This window comes from Pelodiscus sinensis, chromosome 1 (assembly GCF_049634645.1).
Source record: "Pelodiscus sinensis isolate JC-2024 chromosome 1, ASM4963464v1, whole genome shotgun sequence".
NCBI lineage: Eukaryota > Metazoa > Chordata > Testudines > Trionychidae > Pelodiscus > Pelodiscus sinensis.
Window position 1 is genome coordinate 88,888,036 of NC_134711.1, and position 19,354 is coordinate 88,907,389.

The window sequence follows — 19,354 nt, forward strand, 5'->3', positions numbered from 1 at the left end:
AATCTGCACTTTCCTAATTGAGGTTAGAGATGGAAAAGATCTATTAGTAAACAATACCTTGTCAAATGGACAATACCATGGGTCGGGTCTGTCTGGCCCAATTTTAAATGGCTCAGGGAATGGGGGCTTCCACCACTGCCCTGGGAAAACTATTCAGCTTTAACAAAAAACAGGACTATGTAGCACTTTAAAGACTAACAAGATGGTCTATCACTATTCAGCTTTAATTTTCTTTTAAACTCAGTTTCATCTCATTGCCTCTCAGACAGCCCTGAACAATTCCTCCTCCTCATTCAAGTAGCTTGTAGATTGTTATAGCCCTCCTTAGATCCCAATCCTGCAGCTGACTGAATGGGCAGACCCCTAGCTCCCAGAGTCCCACTTACTTATCAGGGCTTCACCGGAGCACAGGAGTCAGACTGCCCCTCCTCAGTTGCAAGACCAGGGTGTTAGTCATTTGTGGAGAGCAATGACATATATGACTCTTCTGATCTTTCTACAGGCCCTTAAGCATCTGAATTGTTCTTCTCTAAATTCCTTCCAAGTGGACATTTAAAAACCCTTACAAATTGGTGCCTGAGCAGTCTGAAAACTCCGTGTCCATGAGCCCTTTTCCCATCTGATGCTGAAACCCCTTCCACCTTATAACAAGCAGGATCATTTTCTCCTTTCGTGAGTCAAAAGGAGTCAATACCTGGTTTCTTTTCCACAGCCCAGTTTCCCCTCTCAAGATTCCTTAGTGCTAGCGGAGCTCATAGCTCAAGAAAAGCAAACAGACTGACATCTAACCAAGCAGCATGAAACAACTTGATAGCCTCCCCAACTGATAAGACAAAAACAACAGATGCCAAATGACTCAGACCTTGCACAAATCTAGAGAAAATTCAGTACCTACCTGTACAACCCTATGGTTCAGCCAGCAGCTCCTCTCACTTCAGACTCAAACCCACATGCATATAGTTCTAAAAGAGAGGGGCTTAACCTTTGTGTTTCTGGTCAGTCACCTGGAATCCTTCCTCCTTCTCCCCCTCCTCAGATATACCTCTGTGTATTTTGCCCAATTCCCCTTCCTGAGAAGAAGAGCAGATTTGAAATCCAAATGATTGCTGACAGCTCTCTTGGGAGCAGGGGGGAGGATCACCACCACAGAATGTGACCTCTGACTTAAAGGCAGAGTGGGGAACATCACCAGTAATAAACATGAAAGAGGAAGCATGCTGGGAAGGAGCCTGAATTTGGGGAGCTTGAACTGTCTTGGAGCTGACGACACCACCGAAGGAGCATACTCAGCCCTGAGAGACGAAATGCTTTGCACTTCTTAGCCAACCTCCCCACATTTCCATTGATGTGGCAGAAGCAAGAATGGCCTCTAGAGTGACCTGTATCCAGCATTCCCCAACTAGGGAGGATCTGAAGCCTTCCCAGCGGAGACGGAATAGAGGGGAACTTCAGGGATCCCTGAAGGCTGCTCACCACCCAGGGAAAAAGGGGGAAGTGTGTGTGACATCCATACGCCCAGAAACACACAAAGGCCATTATCCCCCACCCCTGCTGAGGAGCAACAATGGACCTCCTTGACTTACTGCAGGCCTCCTGCTAATGAGTGGCGGTGAGAGGTCAGCGCAACGCTTCAGCACAGTCTCAATCAGCTTCTGCAACTCTACATACTGCACTGGGGGGCAACTCAAGTGGTCCTTCCTGCAGAGACAGGGAGAAAGAAAGACAGCAGCATGGGAGTTGGAAGAAGCCTCTGGACTTTCCCTGCTGGAGACAGGGCTCCCGAGCAGATCACGTTTCAGAGCAAGGTCGGCACAAAGAAAGACTTGACTGACAGCAGCACACCTTCACCAGCTCACTCCAACCAAAGCGTGGTGCAGCTACATTACACAGGATCAAAGACTTCAGCCTGTAACTGGTCTGTAAGCAACTGGGATGGATTCGGACAGATAAGAGTAGATCTCAAGAGGCAAACATTGATAAGATAGATGTGTCACATCCAAAATACATCTGAAAGAAGCCCACCAGATCCCTTCCTGCTTACCTCAGCATAGCTGCTACAGCTTTCACAGCCTCAGCTGCTACCTCTAGCACTGGACATTTTACTGCCTCCACAAGAACACCAACTGCATCTTTACACATGGCTGGATTTGTGAATAACTTTATTTCCACTGGCTGCCTGAGAAGGGGACACAGAGCATTTGAGAAAGGCTTTGTCACCACCTCTGCTTGAAAAGAGTATTGAAAAATAAGGTGCCCTCAGTGTTCTGTCCTTATTTCTCAAAAGACATTAAGTCTTACAGCTGCAGGCCATGCTACCTGAAGTCACACAGCAAAGTCCTGGAATTGTGCTGAGATAACTACTCTCCATGAATTTCATGTACAGGCAGTCCCCAAGTTACGCGGATCCGACTTATGTCGGATCCGCAGTTACGAACGAGGCCCTTCCTCTCCCTGGTCTCCAGCAGACCAGGGAGAGGAAGCAAAGCAGCGGAACACGCGGGCAGCGGACAGCCCAGACGCGTCTGGGCTGTCAGCTGGCCGCGTGCTCTGCGGCTTTGCTCTGCTCTGCTCCCCGTCCCCCTGGTCTGCAGACCAGGGGGACGGGGAGCAGAGCAGAGCAAAGCCACGGAGCCCAAGGGCAGCAGGATAGCCACAGCGCATCTGGGCTGTCCCGCTGCCCGCGTGTTCCGCCGCTTTGCTCCCCGTCCCCCTGGTCTGCAGACCAGGGGGACGGGGAGCAAAGCCACGGAGCCCGAGGGCAGCAGGATAGCCACGGCGCGTCTGGGCTGTCCCGCTGCCCCCGTGCTCCGCGGCTTTCCTCCGGACGCCTGTGGTACAGCAGCTGGGGCACTGCCGGTTGGTCCCGTAGCGCCGCTCTGGGCGCCACTGGACCAACCCAGCAGCACCCCAGCTGCTCTGCCCCAGGTGTCCCCAAGTCAGCAGCTGCTGAAAATGACCAATGGCTGACTATAGGAAGCCCCTGCCCCAGGCTTCCTGGAATCAGCCGCTGATCAGTTTCAGCAGCAGCTGACTTGGGGATGCCTGGGGTTCTTAAGTTGAATCTGTATGTAAGTCAGAACTGGCGTCCAGATTCAGCCACTGTTGAAACTGATCAGTTTCAGCAGCGGCTGAATCTGGACGCCAGTTCCGACTGACATACAGATTCAACTTAAGAACAAACCTACAGTCCCTATCTTGTACGTAACCCGGGGACTGCCTGTAGTCTCCAGTCAAAACATTTGTGCTCTCTATCACTCTGCTATGGCTGGATCCTAGCACCATGCTTGACAGGCTAATGTCAAAAGGTTTGGAGAAAACCCAAAAATGTGGATGGTTAATTGAATGGATCAGCAGACACTGATCTGAAAACTTCCTAACAGCCTTCCTAGCATGAGAAAGAACTTATCTACCTGGGATTTCACACCATGCTCAACACTCTGGAACCTGAATGCTTACCTGAACATGGACATTTTTAAATAAGAAAATAAATGTCCTGCTTCTGGAGAGGCTGGAAATGCCAAGAAAAGAGCTCCCCTTGCAATACTGTGGCACTTTTAATGTGGAATGGAGCGAGGAAGCACAGATGCTGCCATGAACTTGAAAAGTAATCATTTACATAAATGTAACCCATTGTTTTTTTAAGCCTCAGAAAAGGTTCTGGCTCTTGAAAAAGGAGAGCTCTGGTTACCTGACCTTCTCACTGCAGAACACACCAGAGCCTTCAATGCCACAGCATTCAGCACTTGGGGCCTTTACCAATGGGAAAAGGCCAGAAGTAAGCATGAGTGGTGCAGCAGCAGTATTTTGTCAGTAAAAAAGGATTAATTTCAGCTGAGCACGCATGCACACACAGCCTGGGCATGACTGCTTCAGGTAAGTGCTGTGCGAATAGCTGCAACAGCTGCTTGGGAGACAGGTGAGGAGAATGGTTTTGGGAAGGTTGGTCTCCATGCATTCAACCCCACTTTCCTCCAGTTACTTTCTTATTTTGTTGAATTAACTTTAGTTTCTTGTTTAAAACACTAATCCTTGAGAAATGCTTCTCTGCTGATTGCGGGCACAAACATCACTGCACTGGGGCACTTTATGATGTAACCTGGGTGTGGAGGAAAGGTCTAAATGGCAGCATCTGTGCTTGGGTTCCAAACTCTGCTCACTGCTCCTCCTGTGCTGACACTCCTGCAGGTGAAGTTTGCTGAGCTATCCCAGGCTACAGTAACCCTTCCAAAAAAGTGCATTCCCAAGAGATGGATTCCTGTGTTCAACTTCCCCTTTGGCCAGTGACTGCAGTGGGGGGCGGGGGGAGAGAGGAGGTGGTGTTACTGCAATGCAGCAACCCACACTCAGAGAGCAAAAACCAGAGGATCACTGATGGGATCCCTTTCCCCAGCACAAAACAGATCTGAAAGCAAAACTGTACTTCAAAGCGTAGCAAACAAGAACACACACTAAAAATGCCATTAGCTTGGCAAAATATTATCCTCTCTTCCATTTGCAATGATTAATACAGAGTTATGTATTCTGAGTCATATGTATTCTCTTCCCATGTCCTGGTTTCTCTCCTGACAAATCCTACACTGCCAGCACCATCCTGTGCCAACAGCATCACTTTTTTCATTTTTTTGATACAGAAATTCAGCTTGGGGAACTTCACCCCACCTCCCCAAAAAAGGATAAAATACTGGGTAAAGAAATAATGGGGGGATTTAAAAAAGAGTCACTACATGAATCCTCTTCTTTTGCAGAAAAGAAGAGAGGAGAGCAACTGGAAACAAATTAATTATTTTAGCATATTTCTTTTCTATGCAAAATTTAACCAAAGTGAAAGGTGTAGGACTGAAAGGCCTGGAGTTTGTGCTCTCTGTTTAGCCATAGAACAGCACAAGCAGTGCAGAGCTACTCACATATGCTGACCCCATCTCCTGCCCCACTTCCTTTTCCCCACCTGCCCTGGGGGGGCCTTCTGTCCGAGCCTGGAAGTGTCTTTTCCAAGGTTGAGAGGAAAGTTCACTCAGCCCATCAGTTCTCTGCTGACACTGCCAAGAGAGCTACTGTGGGGCAGCTGTTTTGGTAGGTGCGGTGTGATATGTGGTCGAGTCAGTTTTATCTGAAACTTGCCCGCTGGCCCTTCTGTGGGGTACAGATGCTCTCCCTTGGCCTTCACAATGCCCCGGAACTCAGTGACATGTGAGGGAGCAGGAGAGTGGTCCCTTACCGATTCAGTATTTCAGTGAACAGCAAGAGTCCCTGCTTGTGCAGCTCCACATTATTCAGCTTCAGGATCCCTTTCAGGCTTCTCAGCACAGACTCGATGCCTGCAGAAGAGCATGCATTCATGATTTTAACACGCACACACCAAAACCCCAGGAAGAGTTACAATAGGGGTGGGGGATACATTTTTAAAGGGGGATGATGGTTGGAGGATCTTCTGTGCTGCTGACGTTGGCAGGGCATAGGCCGTGACAGCAAACAGTACCCCATACGCTCTGCTCCCTGCCAGCATGTCTCAGCTGCCACTCATCAAGGCCACAACCACACTTGAACTGGCAGGTGAGATTCCCAGCTCACGTAGGTGTAGCTTGAGCTAGTACCTACAAATATCAGCATGGCTACAGTGACCTGGATGACTGCTCAGGGTGGCCACCCGAGAACAATCCCACCCACCCCTCTGGATACACTCATGTGGCTACCCCAAGCCACCGCCTGTGCCCATGCAGACACACTGCTGGTTTTAGGCACTGACTTGACTCAAGCAGCATTAGGGTAAGTATGTCTTCTCAAGCTAGGAATCACATTCCCAGCTCAAATATAGACACAATCTAATGGGGAAATCAGCTTCTGTCTTCCTATTCAGTCCCTGGCCAGTTGTAGTCTGCCAGCAATGTTCCAGTAAACGTTAACTGTGCCAATGGCTTCTGTAATGTGGACACAGGCTCATCAGGAACTGGACTGACACACCATAAACTATGCCATGGAAGTCTCCAGTCAAGCATGGTACGGGAATAGTTTTTAGGTACCTGACTGGGACCAGTGACCTTGCAGTAAAAGGTTCTGAAATCCCAATCCCATCCCCCATACTTTAGCAATTTTGGCAGGACAGGGACCCACCATAGACTGTGTGACACTTGGAAAAGAAAAGCCGCTCCTCAGTTAGGAGAAGCAGGCAGCAATAAACTGACCAGAGGAGAATTTCACTGGTGCAGGCGAGACGCTCAAACAGGAATTCTGAAAACAAACAAAACCATCCTAATAAAACAGCACACACCATGGACCACCTGCCCCTAGATTAAGGGAAAGGGGCCAGAGAAAACCTGTAGAGGCTTTCACTGGGAGTAACGTGTTCCTGTTCCCACACCCCTGCCATACTATTTTAACAGTAGCGCTCAGCACTGATGAGTCCTGAGGGAAAAAGGGTTTCCAGCTCTGCCCAGCCAAAATGAGGACTCCTGTGATTCAGGACTCTTTAAAGGAGGTAGGCAGAACAGAGGAAAATGATGGATTCATCACCCTCAAAATAAATTGACTAAAGGATCCTGAAGGCAGGTGGGCTGCTATCCTTTCAATATATACTTAGCAAACACCTGAAATATGGCTACTTTCTTTGACATGATTGAAGGGATATAAAGCCAACTTTGTTACAGCAGCTGTGACCTCTCCTCCTAACTCTTACACATCCAGAGAAGGGGAATGCACAAAATCAAAGTGATTAATTCCTCTGCAGAGGGGAAATGAAAGTTTAACATCTCCCTGGGTTGGCATCCTGGGCCAAAATGTGAGCTGAATTACACTCTGTGCAATTCCACTGAAATCAAGGGGATGATATAGGGTTAATTCAGGACAGAAGCTGGCTTCTTTGGGTTCTGCAATTATACTGCCATGGGCTGTAATATGATGACAATGCAGAATCTAAGCAGGGCTGGGCCGGGTCAGTCTTTGGATGGGAAACATCAAAGGAAAATACAAATGCTGCAGGTTATTTGGTAAATGATGGTCTATGCTCTGAATCACTACTGGACCAATGCCTCTCAGCACTGCTGCACATTTGGAAGTGTTGCCAATTACAGCTAACATGTAATTCGTCGTGGGCACTTTTTCCAAGAGGAGTCTTAGGGTGCATCTACACAGCAAGGTTTAACTTGAAATAAGCTAGGCAAATTGAGCTACGTCAATTGCGTAGCTTAAGTCGAAATAGCTTATTTCGGCTTTTGGGGCAGTCTACACAGCAGGAAGTCCAAGAAAGAGCACTCTTCCTCCCACTTCTCTTACAATGAGGGTTACAGGAGTTGGAGTAAGAAGTCCTCCAGCTTGACAGTATTTTGACACTATTTCGAAATAACTGCCTGCTGTGTAGACGTAGACGAAGTTATTTCAGAATAGCGCTAGTTATTTCGAAATAGTGTTGCAGTGTAAACGTACGCTTAGACCTGATGATCTGTCCAAATTTCAACACAGGACACTGCATTCTGCTTACTTAAAATTCACCCTATAATTTCAACTGGGAGCTTATTTTTCACTTCTCTTCCTAAAATACTGTTGGTGGCTTTTGTTGGTACAGAATGGCTGTGGTGGCTAGCTCAAAGATGGATGTATTTCATGATGAGAGCTAATTTCCCTATGTGCACAATCTGTACGCTGTTAGGTATGCCAGAGGAAGACACTGTAGAACTACAGGTTGGACCTCCCTGGCCCAGCAACCTCGGGGCCTGAGCAGTCCCAGATGAGGGAGTTTGCCAGACAAGCAGAGGTCAATGCTCCCCTGCTGGCTGCCCTGCTACCAGCTCCTCGCCCTACCACTGACCCTCTAACACTGGCCCAGCGGGGCTGCCCACCCACTGCCATCAGGAGTTGCCCTGGGCTCCCTTGCCAGGCCACCCTGTTGCTGCCAGCCCTGCTACCTTTGGGGGTTCCCCAGCCAGGGTCATCCAGCCCTGCGTGACCACAGATGTTGCCGGACCAGAGAGTCCCAGATTTGGGAGGTTCGATCCATACCAGGCATGATCATATTTCTTTACCTGGGATGTCTGCATGGATAAAGGCAGGAGCATATTTGACAGGAGAATGCACGAGCACGGCAGCCATACATTGAACACTTGCCACCTGCAGCATCTCGTCTCTGGACAGCAACAGCTGTGAGGAAGCAAAAATGAAGGAAAAAAAAAATCAAAGCCACAAATGTGATCAGGAAATTCCCAGAGGGCTCTTGAAAGTGATCAATTAAAAAAAAAATCTCATTAAGTAACTTTCTAGTAACACTTGCAATGGCAAAATAGTAACTTAGCAAGATTAAGGAAAACATCCAAGAAGCCCATGACTAAGAAGAGCTCTGCAATCACGTTAGCCAGGGTAACGCTTACAAGAGCTATGTTGATCCTCATGCTTCGGAGATGAGCCAAACGTAGCTGGGATCAGGAAGAAATTCCAGACACTACTGATGCACTATCGAACAACTGGCCCTTTACCGCAAGTTTCCACCTTCCTGGGCAGCATCTGACATTGATCAGTATGGGGACAAGATGAGGCTAGTTGAACCAATTCAACTAATAATTGTTCTTATTGATAATTCACCTCATAGTAATGGATAATTTGACTGGACGCTTGCCCAGGGTATGTTGTGAGATGCGGTAACCTCTTCAGCAATTACCTTTTTGAGCACTAACGGCAGTGGGTTCTCTCCCTCCAAACATTCATTATTCTCGGAATCTGCCCCTCTTCTTGAGCTGCTCATTATAACAGATACAAAATGGTCAGATTTCAGCAGCTCCTTCAGCAACCCTGCACAGGGAGAGAAAGAACAAACAGCAAACTGGGAGTGAGATAGGCGTGAGCACCACCGCATCCTCTCCTGACACATACCACTGACTCTACCCACTTCTGTATTCTTGACACAACCCTTCTGCTTACATTCAGGGCCTGCTCACTACTTCTACCATCCATCAATGTCTTACATCCTGCCCCCACTCCAATTTTCCTCTTTGCCATTTCTGAGTTTCTCTCCATTCCCTCTTCCATCAGTGAATCCTTTAGTTGCCTGTGAACCATCTCTCCAGAAAATCTGATCCACTCCTGCTGTCTGAACCCTCACCTCCAACTCCTTTTTAAAGTGCAGTTCAAAACCCGTCACTTCTCTGTTGAGTTGGAGTCAGTGACCCAACCACCAGTTTCATCCCCACATCCTATTACTAATTCTTCACACCTCTTGATATCCATTCTGCCTACCTGCTTTCACACCTTCTGTAATATTACCCTTTCTACAACAGCAAGTTTAAAGATACTAGCACAAGTAGCACATTATAAATACGTTGGGTACATTGTTACATGACCTGATGCAAATCATAATCAAGGAACTCTGTAGGCAAAACTTCAATGTAAGTGAAGAAGTGATGTAGCCAGGTTGTTTGAATGAACTTTTCATAAGAATTGTCTGCTACAAGATTGCTTTGTGGTGTGCATTTGAGCTGAGTGAGTGAGGCCAAAACTGGCACACTGCATACAAGACAGCTTCTGACTGCATCACTCAGAAGTCTAAAGGAAGCCAATCTCCATTTTAGATTTTCAGCCTGAACTACAAAACACTTCATAGCTCCAGGTTACATTTCTCAGACTCAATATAGCCACTTCATAAAACCAACCTATCTGATTGTATATAGAGCTGAAATTAGGGATGTTAAATGGCATTTAATCAGCTCATCAACTAGTCAATGGAATTTCCATCGACAAATCGATTAGTTGATGGGAGGAACTGCAGAACTGCAGTGGGGGTAGTGCCTGGCCCTGGGAGATAACTCCACTGCAGCTCTGCCTTTTAAATGTATTAAGAGCTGCCAGCTGGATGGACCAGACGTGAGCTGAGTCAGCTGATTCCCGGCTCACACCCGGTCCCTGCTAAGTCTCTGCCTCCCCCGGGGAGATGGTGCTGTGGGGGAGAGGGGAAAACTAGCTTGTAAGGCAGCTCCTCCCAGGACTGGCTCCTGCTCCCCCCCACTTGCTGCCTCTCTCTGATAGAGGCAGCAAGGGAAGGAGCAAGCAACTAGTCGAGTTTCTAGTTGACTATCCAATAAGCATATGCTTGTCGACTGGTTGCTTACATACCTCGCTGAAATCAGTCACTTTAACATTAGGGAATTACTTGATTTCCAGGAAAATGACAGTCAAATTGGGACAGGTTAAGCCACAGTCTGGGGGGAAGGGGAGGAGAGTCTTCAGAGACAGTTACATCAGGTACCACAGAGGTTCCAGCAACAAGATGGAACAGGATGTGTTGCTTCCCTGGTTATACCAGGAGGGTTTGGCAGTGGAGCTGGATGAACAATTGTTATACAGTAAAAGAAGGGACCAGCAGCTATGGACAAGTATGTTCATCACCTATGGAACAGTCCAGCCAGCTGACAGTTTGCACGTTCAGATTTCTGAGGAACAATCCTGAGTCCAGCACACACATTAGGACACCCAACTATCAAAGATAAAGAAAAATGGAGAGATTATCTGAGGTGTCTTACCCATGCAGTTAACCTGCAGTTCCTTTGTCTGTGCATTCCCTAGGGTAGCCAGGAAGAGATCACACAGCCTCTCTATGAAGTACACTGACAGCCTTTCTGAACTGATGGGGGAAGAGTACAGCTTGCCGTAAAGGTAGCAGACAGCAGCCTTTACACCCTCATTGGGGTACATCAAGCCTGCCAGCAGGTGTTCCATTAAGTTACCTAGAGAGGTAAACAACAATGCCCACTATTGAGCGAAAACACTGGTAATCATCCGGCTCATTCCCTGCAAAATCCTCCACAAGCATTTTACAGACCTATCCATTCAAAAAGAGGTCGGAGTTAGACTGAAATTAGCTAACACATGTTAACTGACCACTCTTTCCCTGAGTCTTATATTTAGAGATGAGGGGCTACTTGCTATGATTCTCTGAGAAGTGAGTGATGCTGGAACAACTGTCCAGAGGGGCTCACAGTTAAACCACCTAAGAATACATCCCTCCAACCCTCTGCTCAGGGGCTGAGCATGCTTGAACCAACAACCCTACCTTGGAGAAGGGACACCTGGGAAAGTGTAATCACATGCATGTCTCCCAAGAGGCAAACAAAGCTCCAAATTCCTACCCACTAAGGCTGGTCTTCAACAGGCCAAACTGGACAGAAGAAGTAGAACAGTCTTATGGCTGAGCATTGGACAGGAACTCAAGAGACTGGGTCCAATACCTTTGCCACAGACTCACTTTGTGACCTCGGGGTAGTCTGTCTCACTCTCTCAGTTACAGCCCTAAATGCCACTGTAGCCCAAGGTCCAGTGTGCTTCAGCAGCAGCCCTGGGAACTACAAGTTGTGGACTACAAACTGCGGCATGTTGGGAGAACTTCCTAGTTCCTGCCAGGATGTGCCCTCTGCCCCCAGCAGGGACTCATCAAGGACTGTGCTAGAAGCAGTACACAGGCTGCATGCTGAGAGAAGGGGCTGCTGAACTGTTTTCCTCTTCTATGTTTTTTTACAGAATTAAGCCTGTTCCTGGTGCTTTGTCTGAGTGAGTCTGGTCTGAGCTTCACACACACAATACACAACGCAGAGCACACCAAGCAGCCTCAGGCCTAGCCTCCCACAGTGGTGTAAGAAGTCACAACACTTCCCCTATGCTGAATAACCTCACACTGGGCTAGCCAACAGGAGGGGTTACACTACCATGATATAACGAAGCATGACTCACTGTGTTCAATCACCAATATATCAGCTAAGCCCGGGATGGCATCTGCCAGTTTTCCCAGTAAATTAAATGTAGGCAGGCTCCCTCTCATGGTTGCTGCCTTAGATAACTGGGGAGGGAAGAAAACAAAGCACCAATAAGGAAGTGACCCAAAATGGAAACACATGCAAAACTGAACTCCCCTCAGAGTGCAATGAATCCCTTGAAAAGGGACCTTTTAAGTCAGTGGAACCCTCTTAACTGTTAGGAATACATTTTAGTGGAAAATTTTTGTTTTTCCTGATAATTGTACCTAAATACATCCACCAAATCTCCCAGCTTCAATTTACTCCTGGTTTTTGCCCTGCTGCTGCACCCCCAAAGCCGATGTGTAGTGGACGGGGGAGCTAACTATCTCTCCCCACATCTCCGCTTTCTCCCAAGCTTCTGTGTCATGGGAAAGTCTGACATTTTGTGATGAAACTGGCAACAAGGAAAGCACACATGAAGAGAGCAGGCCTGCCAAGCAGCTCCAGTCTAGAAAACTGCCCGTGTATTACAGCAGTAATGGAGGGAAAGAGAAACCACAGAGGATGCCGCATTGCCATGGTGGAAGGAAGAGGATGATAAAAATTCCAGGGCAGATGTTAACATTTCCAAAGTCATGAAGGCAATGACAGCATTTAGGATATTCCAAAAGAGCCCAATCAAAATACTGCGCAATCTTCCACACGTTCATTGGGGGACCAAAGAGGACAAGGAAATATTCTTTACTGACCTCTTCCTGGCTTTCGTCCAACACATAGTGTACATACTGCTCTGACTTCAGCTCTGCCACAAGTCGCACCAGAACTGAGCAGAGGAAACAGGAACAGTAACAACAATACATATCAGAGTCTACTCAGTACACATCTTCCACAGAGCTTACTAGACACATGAGTAGGTGAAGTATGTGTTTAACACCCAAGTGGGTGCTTATAAATAGGGCTCTACCAAATTCACGGTTCATTTTGATCTATTTCAGACAGAGGATTTTTTGTAAATCATAAATTTCATTATCTCAGCTATTTAAATCTGAAATTCCAGAGTGTTGTAACTGTTGAGGTCCTGACCCAAAACAGAGTTGTAGGGGGGACAGTCACAAAGTTACTGTAGGGGCGAATGTGGTATTACTAGCCTTACAGCTGCACTGCTGCTGCTGGTGGCACTGCCTTCAGAACTGGGCAGCTGGAGAGCGGCAGCTTTTGGATGGGAGCCCAACTCTGAAGGAAGACACACCACCTGTAGCAGTGAGGAACTAAAGATGGCATGGCATAGTATTGCCACTGTTACCTCAGCTCTACTGCCTGCAGAGCAGGGCCCTCCATCAGGGACCACCACTCTCTGGTTACCCCAGCTCTGAAAGCAGCAGCGCAGAAAGAAGGATGGCATGGTATGGAATTACCACCCTGACTTCTGAACTGCTACTAATGGCCTGCTGCCTTCAGAGCTGAGTGCCTGGCCAACAATCACAGCCCTCTTGCTGCTCAGCTCTCAAGGCAGTGCAGAAGTAAGGATGGCAACGCTGGACCCTGCTAAAATAACCTTGTGACCACCCTGCAACTCCCTTTTTGGCCAGAACCCAATTTGACACATGCTAGGCTCCCTGTGAAAGCTGTATAAAAAAAGCACAGAAAATACCACATGCCACAGTGCATGACACATTTTTCATGGCAGTGAATTCGGTAAAAGTAAGATGACTTCTGCATTTCCACTTATGGGTTTTGATACCCCTTGTGCCCCAGCTTGATCTTACTGTAATGAAGTCTTCATAAACCCTGCACTAGTGACTGCAGTCTGTTTATAAGGAAATTAACTTCAAGTCAAGTAATTCAGTCTTAGGATATCAATTTAGGAAGAGCTATCAGGCTGGAAATGAATTGTTCCCTTGTTTGAAGCACAAACACACTCCATGATTAGGGCACAGAGCACATTCCCCACACTTCTTTTCGGAGATTAGATCAGAACACAGTTGATGACCGGATATAACTTGAGCAGGCCTAGGCTTTCAATAGTACCTAAGGGCCTGTTAGAGAAAGGCTGTAATAGCCTAGTGGAAAGGAGCTGAACTATGCCTCAGGAGGCCAGTCTCAGCTCTGCTGCTGGCAGAATATTAGCAAACCAGCTTTCCCCAAATATAGGATGATACTGACTTCTTTTGTAAATGGCTTTGAGATCTACAAATAAGAGCCAGGTGTTATTTACTCTTGCTGTGATTATTCTGCATATCAATTCCTATTTCTACAGCCTGGTATCCCAATTGTACTTTTCCATCTCCTCAGCACCAATTTAAGACCTATTATTTTTGGCCACAGTAATTGTGAGAAAACTTTATTCCATTTTCCTTAGTGACAAGGAGGAAGAGAAACAACGGAAATCAACAAGAAACCAGGTTCACTAAATGCCATTTGCACATCATTTTTACTTTACTAACAAAGCAACAGGTGAGTTGCATGAAGCAAGACAACTGCTTTCCCAGTTTAAAAAAAAAAATCTGTACAACCTCTTCTGCTTGTTGGTCACCTCTTCTGTAAAATGAAGAACCAAAGCAATTTCTGACATACTTAGATGATGGGTTTTTCACGAGTATAGAAGCTGACTTAAGAGGTAAAAATTTTCCAGCAGACAATCAGACAAGAAAGCTATTATGAGGGTAATACACATAGGATGGTGTAAGGCAGGGTATATTGTTTAATACTCTATGAAGGGTTGTTGTGGATTTATCTTGCTTTCATTGTGTGGTTTATTTGAAGCATGTTATGCTTTTATGGAACATATTCTTCTCCATTTACAGTATTAAGGTACTCAGTGACACATTAACAGTGAAGTTTGGTTAAATCTTTAAACGGGTTACCAAAGGATATGGTGGATTCTCCAACTATTCATGGCTTCAGATCAAGACTTTGGGCCTTTCTGCATATGCTTTAGCCAAACGTAAGTTACAGGCTCAATATAGAGATAAGGGGATAAACATTTAAGCCCTTTGTTATGCAGGAGTTCAGACTAGATGTTAACAGTCTCTTCTGGTCTTAAAAACTATGAAAACCTTCAGGTATCAAGCATCAATAAATTAAACTGTTTTATGGTTTGGGAATGTGCACATCTTTGAGGATTAGTAATATGACACAGACACTTCATCTCTGTGTCACTATGTCAAATCCAGCCCACATTTTTACTGACTGAAAATTGCTACCCTCTCAGAAGAGAGCTGGTTATTGCTCAGTACAGCTCTTAATCTAATGAGTAGATTTTTGTGAGAAAGACACCAATGTCAGCAGAGATGCCAAAGATTATATGAACTCTGTGCACTTGCTTCCCCCCAAAAAAGGACAATTAGAAGCCTATCTCCCTCTCACTGTGCATGCAAAGCAGCCCAGCGTGGAATGGGAACAGCTGCTCTCTTTGTGACGTTGTGAGACTATCAGCTGCTGACCAGATACAGTAGATCTCTCTTCCCAACTCGCCAGTAAGACCCAGAACCTCCCTCTCACCTTCAATGAGTAGATCCAGTGCACTGCTCTCTTCTGCTGTATGCAACATCCCTGAAAGATCAATCCCCATATAAACCACCATTACGTAATATATCCCCCATTTGAGACCTTCAGTATTGGCGCTTGTAACCTCTGATTTTGAAAAATCTGGGGACCTTTCAGGACTCTCATATTTTCCCTATTCAGTAGCACTGCTTCATGTGAGATCAACCAGTCTCTCTGGTCAAAAATGGGTAGATATTGCTCTTTGGGAGTCGGATACGAGGTACTCCCCATAACCAATTCACAATAGGCTGATGCACAGAGGCTAATTATACTCTTTAAACTTGCTTGCTATTTTTTGGGATTACGTTTATTTTTTTTTCTAAAATAATTATCTCCACCCACCCATGCCAGGTTACCTTACCTGGCCAGGGCTGGGCTGCTGCACCTGGGCAGCAGTGCTGGATAATAGGCCGGGCCAGGATCGCTGCAGCTGAATCCTGCCTCCCTTCCTACCCGTTCTGCAGTGGGGGGCAGTGCCAGCCTTTCCTGAGGCCAGATGAGGGCCAGATCACAGGGCCTGCCCCAAGATCGGGGCTGGGGACAGGATACTGCGGCCAAATGGGGGCTGGGCCCTAATTGGGGCCTTGGTGGTCAGGCTGCTGCAGCTGGAGCCCAAGCCAGGGCACTTCAGCTGGGCTGTTGCAGGGCCACTGGAGCTGAACCGCAGAGTTTGCCCCAGGGGCACAGCGGTTGGGGACAGACCATAGCAGACAAATGGGGGCTGGAGCTGGGTGGCTGTGGCCAGATGGAGGCATCTGCCACCACTAGTCCCTCTCACCTTCCCAACTGGGAGCTCATGTGTCCCCTACAGTGCACCCTCAGCTAGTCCTTTAAATGAGCAGACTGCCCCAGCCCGCTCTTGCCACAGCACAGCCAGTTCTTACCCAGCCTTACTTTCACTCTGGTAAAAGGTGAAATAGACAAAAAAAGACCATCTTGACATGAGTAATTTCGCATTATTTAAATTTTGAATTAAATTTTCATTTTAATTTAAAAAGTTGCATGTATTTTGGGATATTTATCTAATAGTGTAGTCAATTAACCGATAAGCAAAAGCTTCTAGGTTAATGCTATAAACTACACCCATTTCCTTCCTCCCCTCTCCCCAGTAAATTTTTTAGCAGGCTGGCCAGTAGCCTGGTCTAGAACCTACCCCCACTGTGGCTCTGAATTTAAAGTGTATTAGGAGCCCAGCTCAGTTCCGGGAGCTCAGCCCTGCCCCTGGATAGGGGCTGCTGTCACCCTACGCTGCTGCCTCTGTATCAGAGGCAGCAGTGTGGGGCAACAGGCAGCTGGTCTGCAAAGGGAGCTAGTTTTTAAACTGACTCCCCTCACAGACCAGCTTCTGCCTGGCACCCTGCGCTGCTGCCTCTGACACAGAGACATCAGCACGGAGTGACAGGAGGCTCCTTGGGAGTGGGGACAGAGAGCACTGGCTACCACCCCCACCCTCAGGGACTATAGAATAGTCAAGTAACCGATAAGGATTCATGAGGTTAATCCACTATTCAATTAACCGATATTTAACATCTCTATTTTGGGAATATAACAAAAGAGCCATATTTGGTTCTGTATTGAGCCATATTTGACTTGAGAGCCATAGGTTGCTGACCCCTTACAGCAATGCCAATGTTTACTGCACTCTTGCATGGGCAGTAGGTGAAGGTAAGGCTGGTGGAGGTAAACCCCCAACCCTGCTACCAACCCTGCCCCTATCACACAGAGGTGGGGCAGCGTGTGGCCCCAGCCTCCTTGACTTGGAACACAGGAAAGGCAGCCGGTGTGGAGCCCTACCCTCTCCAGCCATGGAGCATAGGGAGGGCAGGTGGCATGCAGCTCCAGCCTCCCTGGCCCCAGAACACTGGGACTTTGTCTACACTGCAAGTTTTCGTGGCAGAAAATATGCCAATGAGGGACTCATTAGCATAAGTCACAGTATCATTAGCATATTTTCTGCCATTTCTTTTTGTGCAAGGGGTTTTTGTGCAAAAAGCAGTGTAGCTGCTTCCATTTTGCACAAAACCCCCATTTTGCACAAGATCATTATGCCTCTTTGGGAGTCCCTCATTAGCATATTTTGTGCCATAAAAACTTGCAGTGTGGACAGAGCCAGAGAGGGCAGGTTCTTGGGGGCAGCAACAGTCTGCCCCCAGTATACCTACATTGGGTCTTCCGGGGGTGGAGCCAGGCCGGTGATTTGAGAAGGCAATGCCTTCCCTCACCTGGCATACCTGCAGCCCTGCTCTCACCTGCATCAAAATGTCTTAAAACCATCCAATTGAGTGCCCAAATGGACAGGTTTCATACAGGGGGGCTGTGTCTAGACTGGCAAGTTTTTCCTGGAAAATCAGTCGCTTTTCCGGAAAATCTTGCCAGCTGTCTACACTGGCAGCTTGAATTTCCGGAAAAGCACTGACGATCTCATGTAAGACTGTCAGTGCTTTTCCGGAAATACTATGCTGCTCCCATTCCGGCAAAAGTCTTTTTCTGAAAGACTTTTGCGCAAAAGGGCCAGTGTAGACAGCACAGTACTGTTTTCCGCAAAAAAGCCCCGATCGCGAAAATGTCATTTTGTGGAAAACCACGTCTAGATTGGTCACGGACGCTTTTCCACAAAAAGTGCTTTTGCAGAAAAGCATCCTGCCAATCTAGACACGCTTTTCTGAAAATGCTTTTAACGGAAAACTTTTCCGTTGAAAGCATTTTCGGAAAATCATGCCAGTGTAGACGTAGCCCTAGGGTACTGCTACTGCTAGGCACTCCACCAGCGCCACAAGCAGCGGAGAGAGCGGGCAGCTGCCAATGCCATAAGGGATATTGCACAACTTTACATGAGCCTGCCGGAGAACAGAGCAGCAAGGTAAGGACAACCCGGCCCTGAAGTGCGGAGCGGCTCTTACCCAGGAGGGTTCCTAGGAAGTGAACACAGACCCTTTCGTCCTGGGCCAGCAGCTGGACGAGCGGCGCCGCACGCCAGGCCAGGCCATCGCGGAGGCCCGACAGCACGTGCTTCTTGCGCACCAGCTGCAGGTTGAAGGGGATGACACATGTCACCGGCCAGCTCCTCCTCCACGTGCAAAGCGGCTGAAGAACCCAGGCCGGGGGAGAGCGGCCGGAGCGAGCCCAGGGGCGGGAGCCCAGCACAGCAGCAGCAGCAGCGCCCTCGCCACGTCCCCCACCAAAGACCCGGGCTCAAGTCACTGAGCCCTTTTCCCGCGGGCAGGGGGCCGCGTGGGGCTCCCTACCGAGGCGCCGCCGTCCCCCAGCGTCTCGCTGACGCAGGCCAGGCAGAGCGGCGGCGGCAGCAGCAGGAGCCAGCGCGGGTCGTGGGCCGCGTGGAGCCGCTCGCAGACCAGCAGCCCCGTGGCCGCTTCCATCGCGCGCCGACTGGCCCTCGCGTCACGTGGTGCGGGGGAAAGCACAATAGTGGCGGGAAAACTCCTGCGCACGCGTCACTGGAGGGCGGGATCCTTGTTTGGCGCTTGGGAAGAAGCCCCGCGTGTTCCGAGCACGTGTCTCCGGGAGATCAGGGCGGAGCCCAGGGAAGCGAGGGAGTCACTTTCTCTCCGGCGCCCTCTACCCCTAAAGGGCCACACGCGCCACCCGCTGCATCCCCCTTCCCAGCCCAGGTCTGAGCCCGCTCGCTAAGGGAGCTCCCGCGGCAGGACTGTAGCACTGGGGGCAAGAAGACGGGAGCTGGGAGTCATGAGGGGCGGGGGGAAGAGAAGGAATCTGCTGGGGCATCTAGACAAGGATAAGGGAGAGTTCTTGGGGGGTGGGAGAAGGAAAGAGGTGGGGGAGTGAAAGCTGAATTGGATCCACCGAGTAACAAGTGGGAACCCAGGCACGGACAGTGAAAAGGGTGACAGTGACCAGAGACAGGGTGAAATTGGCGAGGAAGGGACAGAGAAGGTGAGAGAATAGGGAAAGGGGTGGGGAAGAGACACGGGGGATTCCAAATAATAAAAGGTGTGCAGAAGAGAGAGAAACCTGAGGAATGACAAAATAACCAAGGCAGAAGGAGAGATCCCAGAATCTTACATTCCCTTAACTGACTGACTTAAAAGCCAACCCAACCTTTTTTCTTCTTATTCTTGGAATGG

General features: G+C 48.2%; 1 protein-coding gene across 6 annotated transcripts in view; it reads right to left on the reverse strand.

Moving 5' to 3' along the window:
• MEI1 (meiotic double-stranded break formation protein 1) overlaps positions 1-18,936 on the reverse strand; it is a 52,032-nt gene extending 33,096 nt beyond the window's left edge. Inside the window, exons 1-12 of one of the 6 annotated variants that reach the window (XR_012905863.1) lie at positions 18,497-18,935; positions 18,152-18,275; positions 15,207-15,257; positions 12,455-12,528; positions 11,701-11,806; positions 10,497-10,700; positions 8,642-8,772; positions 8,013-8,127; positions 6,109-6,225; positions 5,216-5,315; positions 2,042-2,176; positions 1,584-1,698 (exon numbers count right to left, since the gene is read on the reverse strand). Coding sequence is in view for 4 of the 6 variants with exons in the window: in XM_075935992.1 (XP_075792107.1) it covers positions 1,584-1,698; positions 2,042-2,176; positions 5,216-5,315; positions 6,109-6,225; positions 8,013-8,127; positions 8,642-8,772; positions 10,497-10,700; positions 11,701-11,806; positions 12,455-12,528; positions 15,207-15,257; positions 18,152-18,275; positions 18,497-18,628 (1,404 nt within the window). In the remaining 2 variants the exon portion in view is untranslated. Of the gene's footprint in view, positions 1-1,583; positions 1,699-2,041; positions 2,177-5,215; positions 5,316-6,108; positions 6,226-8,012; positions 8,128-8,641; positions 8,773-10,496; positions 10,701-11,700; positions 11,807-12,454; positions 12,529-15,206; positions 15,258-18,151; positions 18,276-18,496 lie in introns of all 6 variants that reach the window. The other 5 variants (XR_012905862.1, XM_075935992.1, XM_075935988.1 and 2 more) reach the window with 5 other exon arrangements.
• Positions 18,937-19,354: the final 418 nt, after the last annotated feature.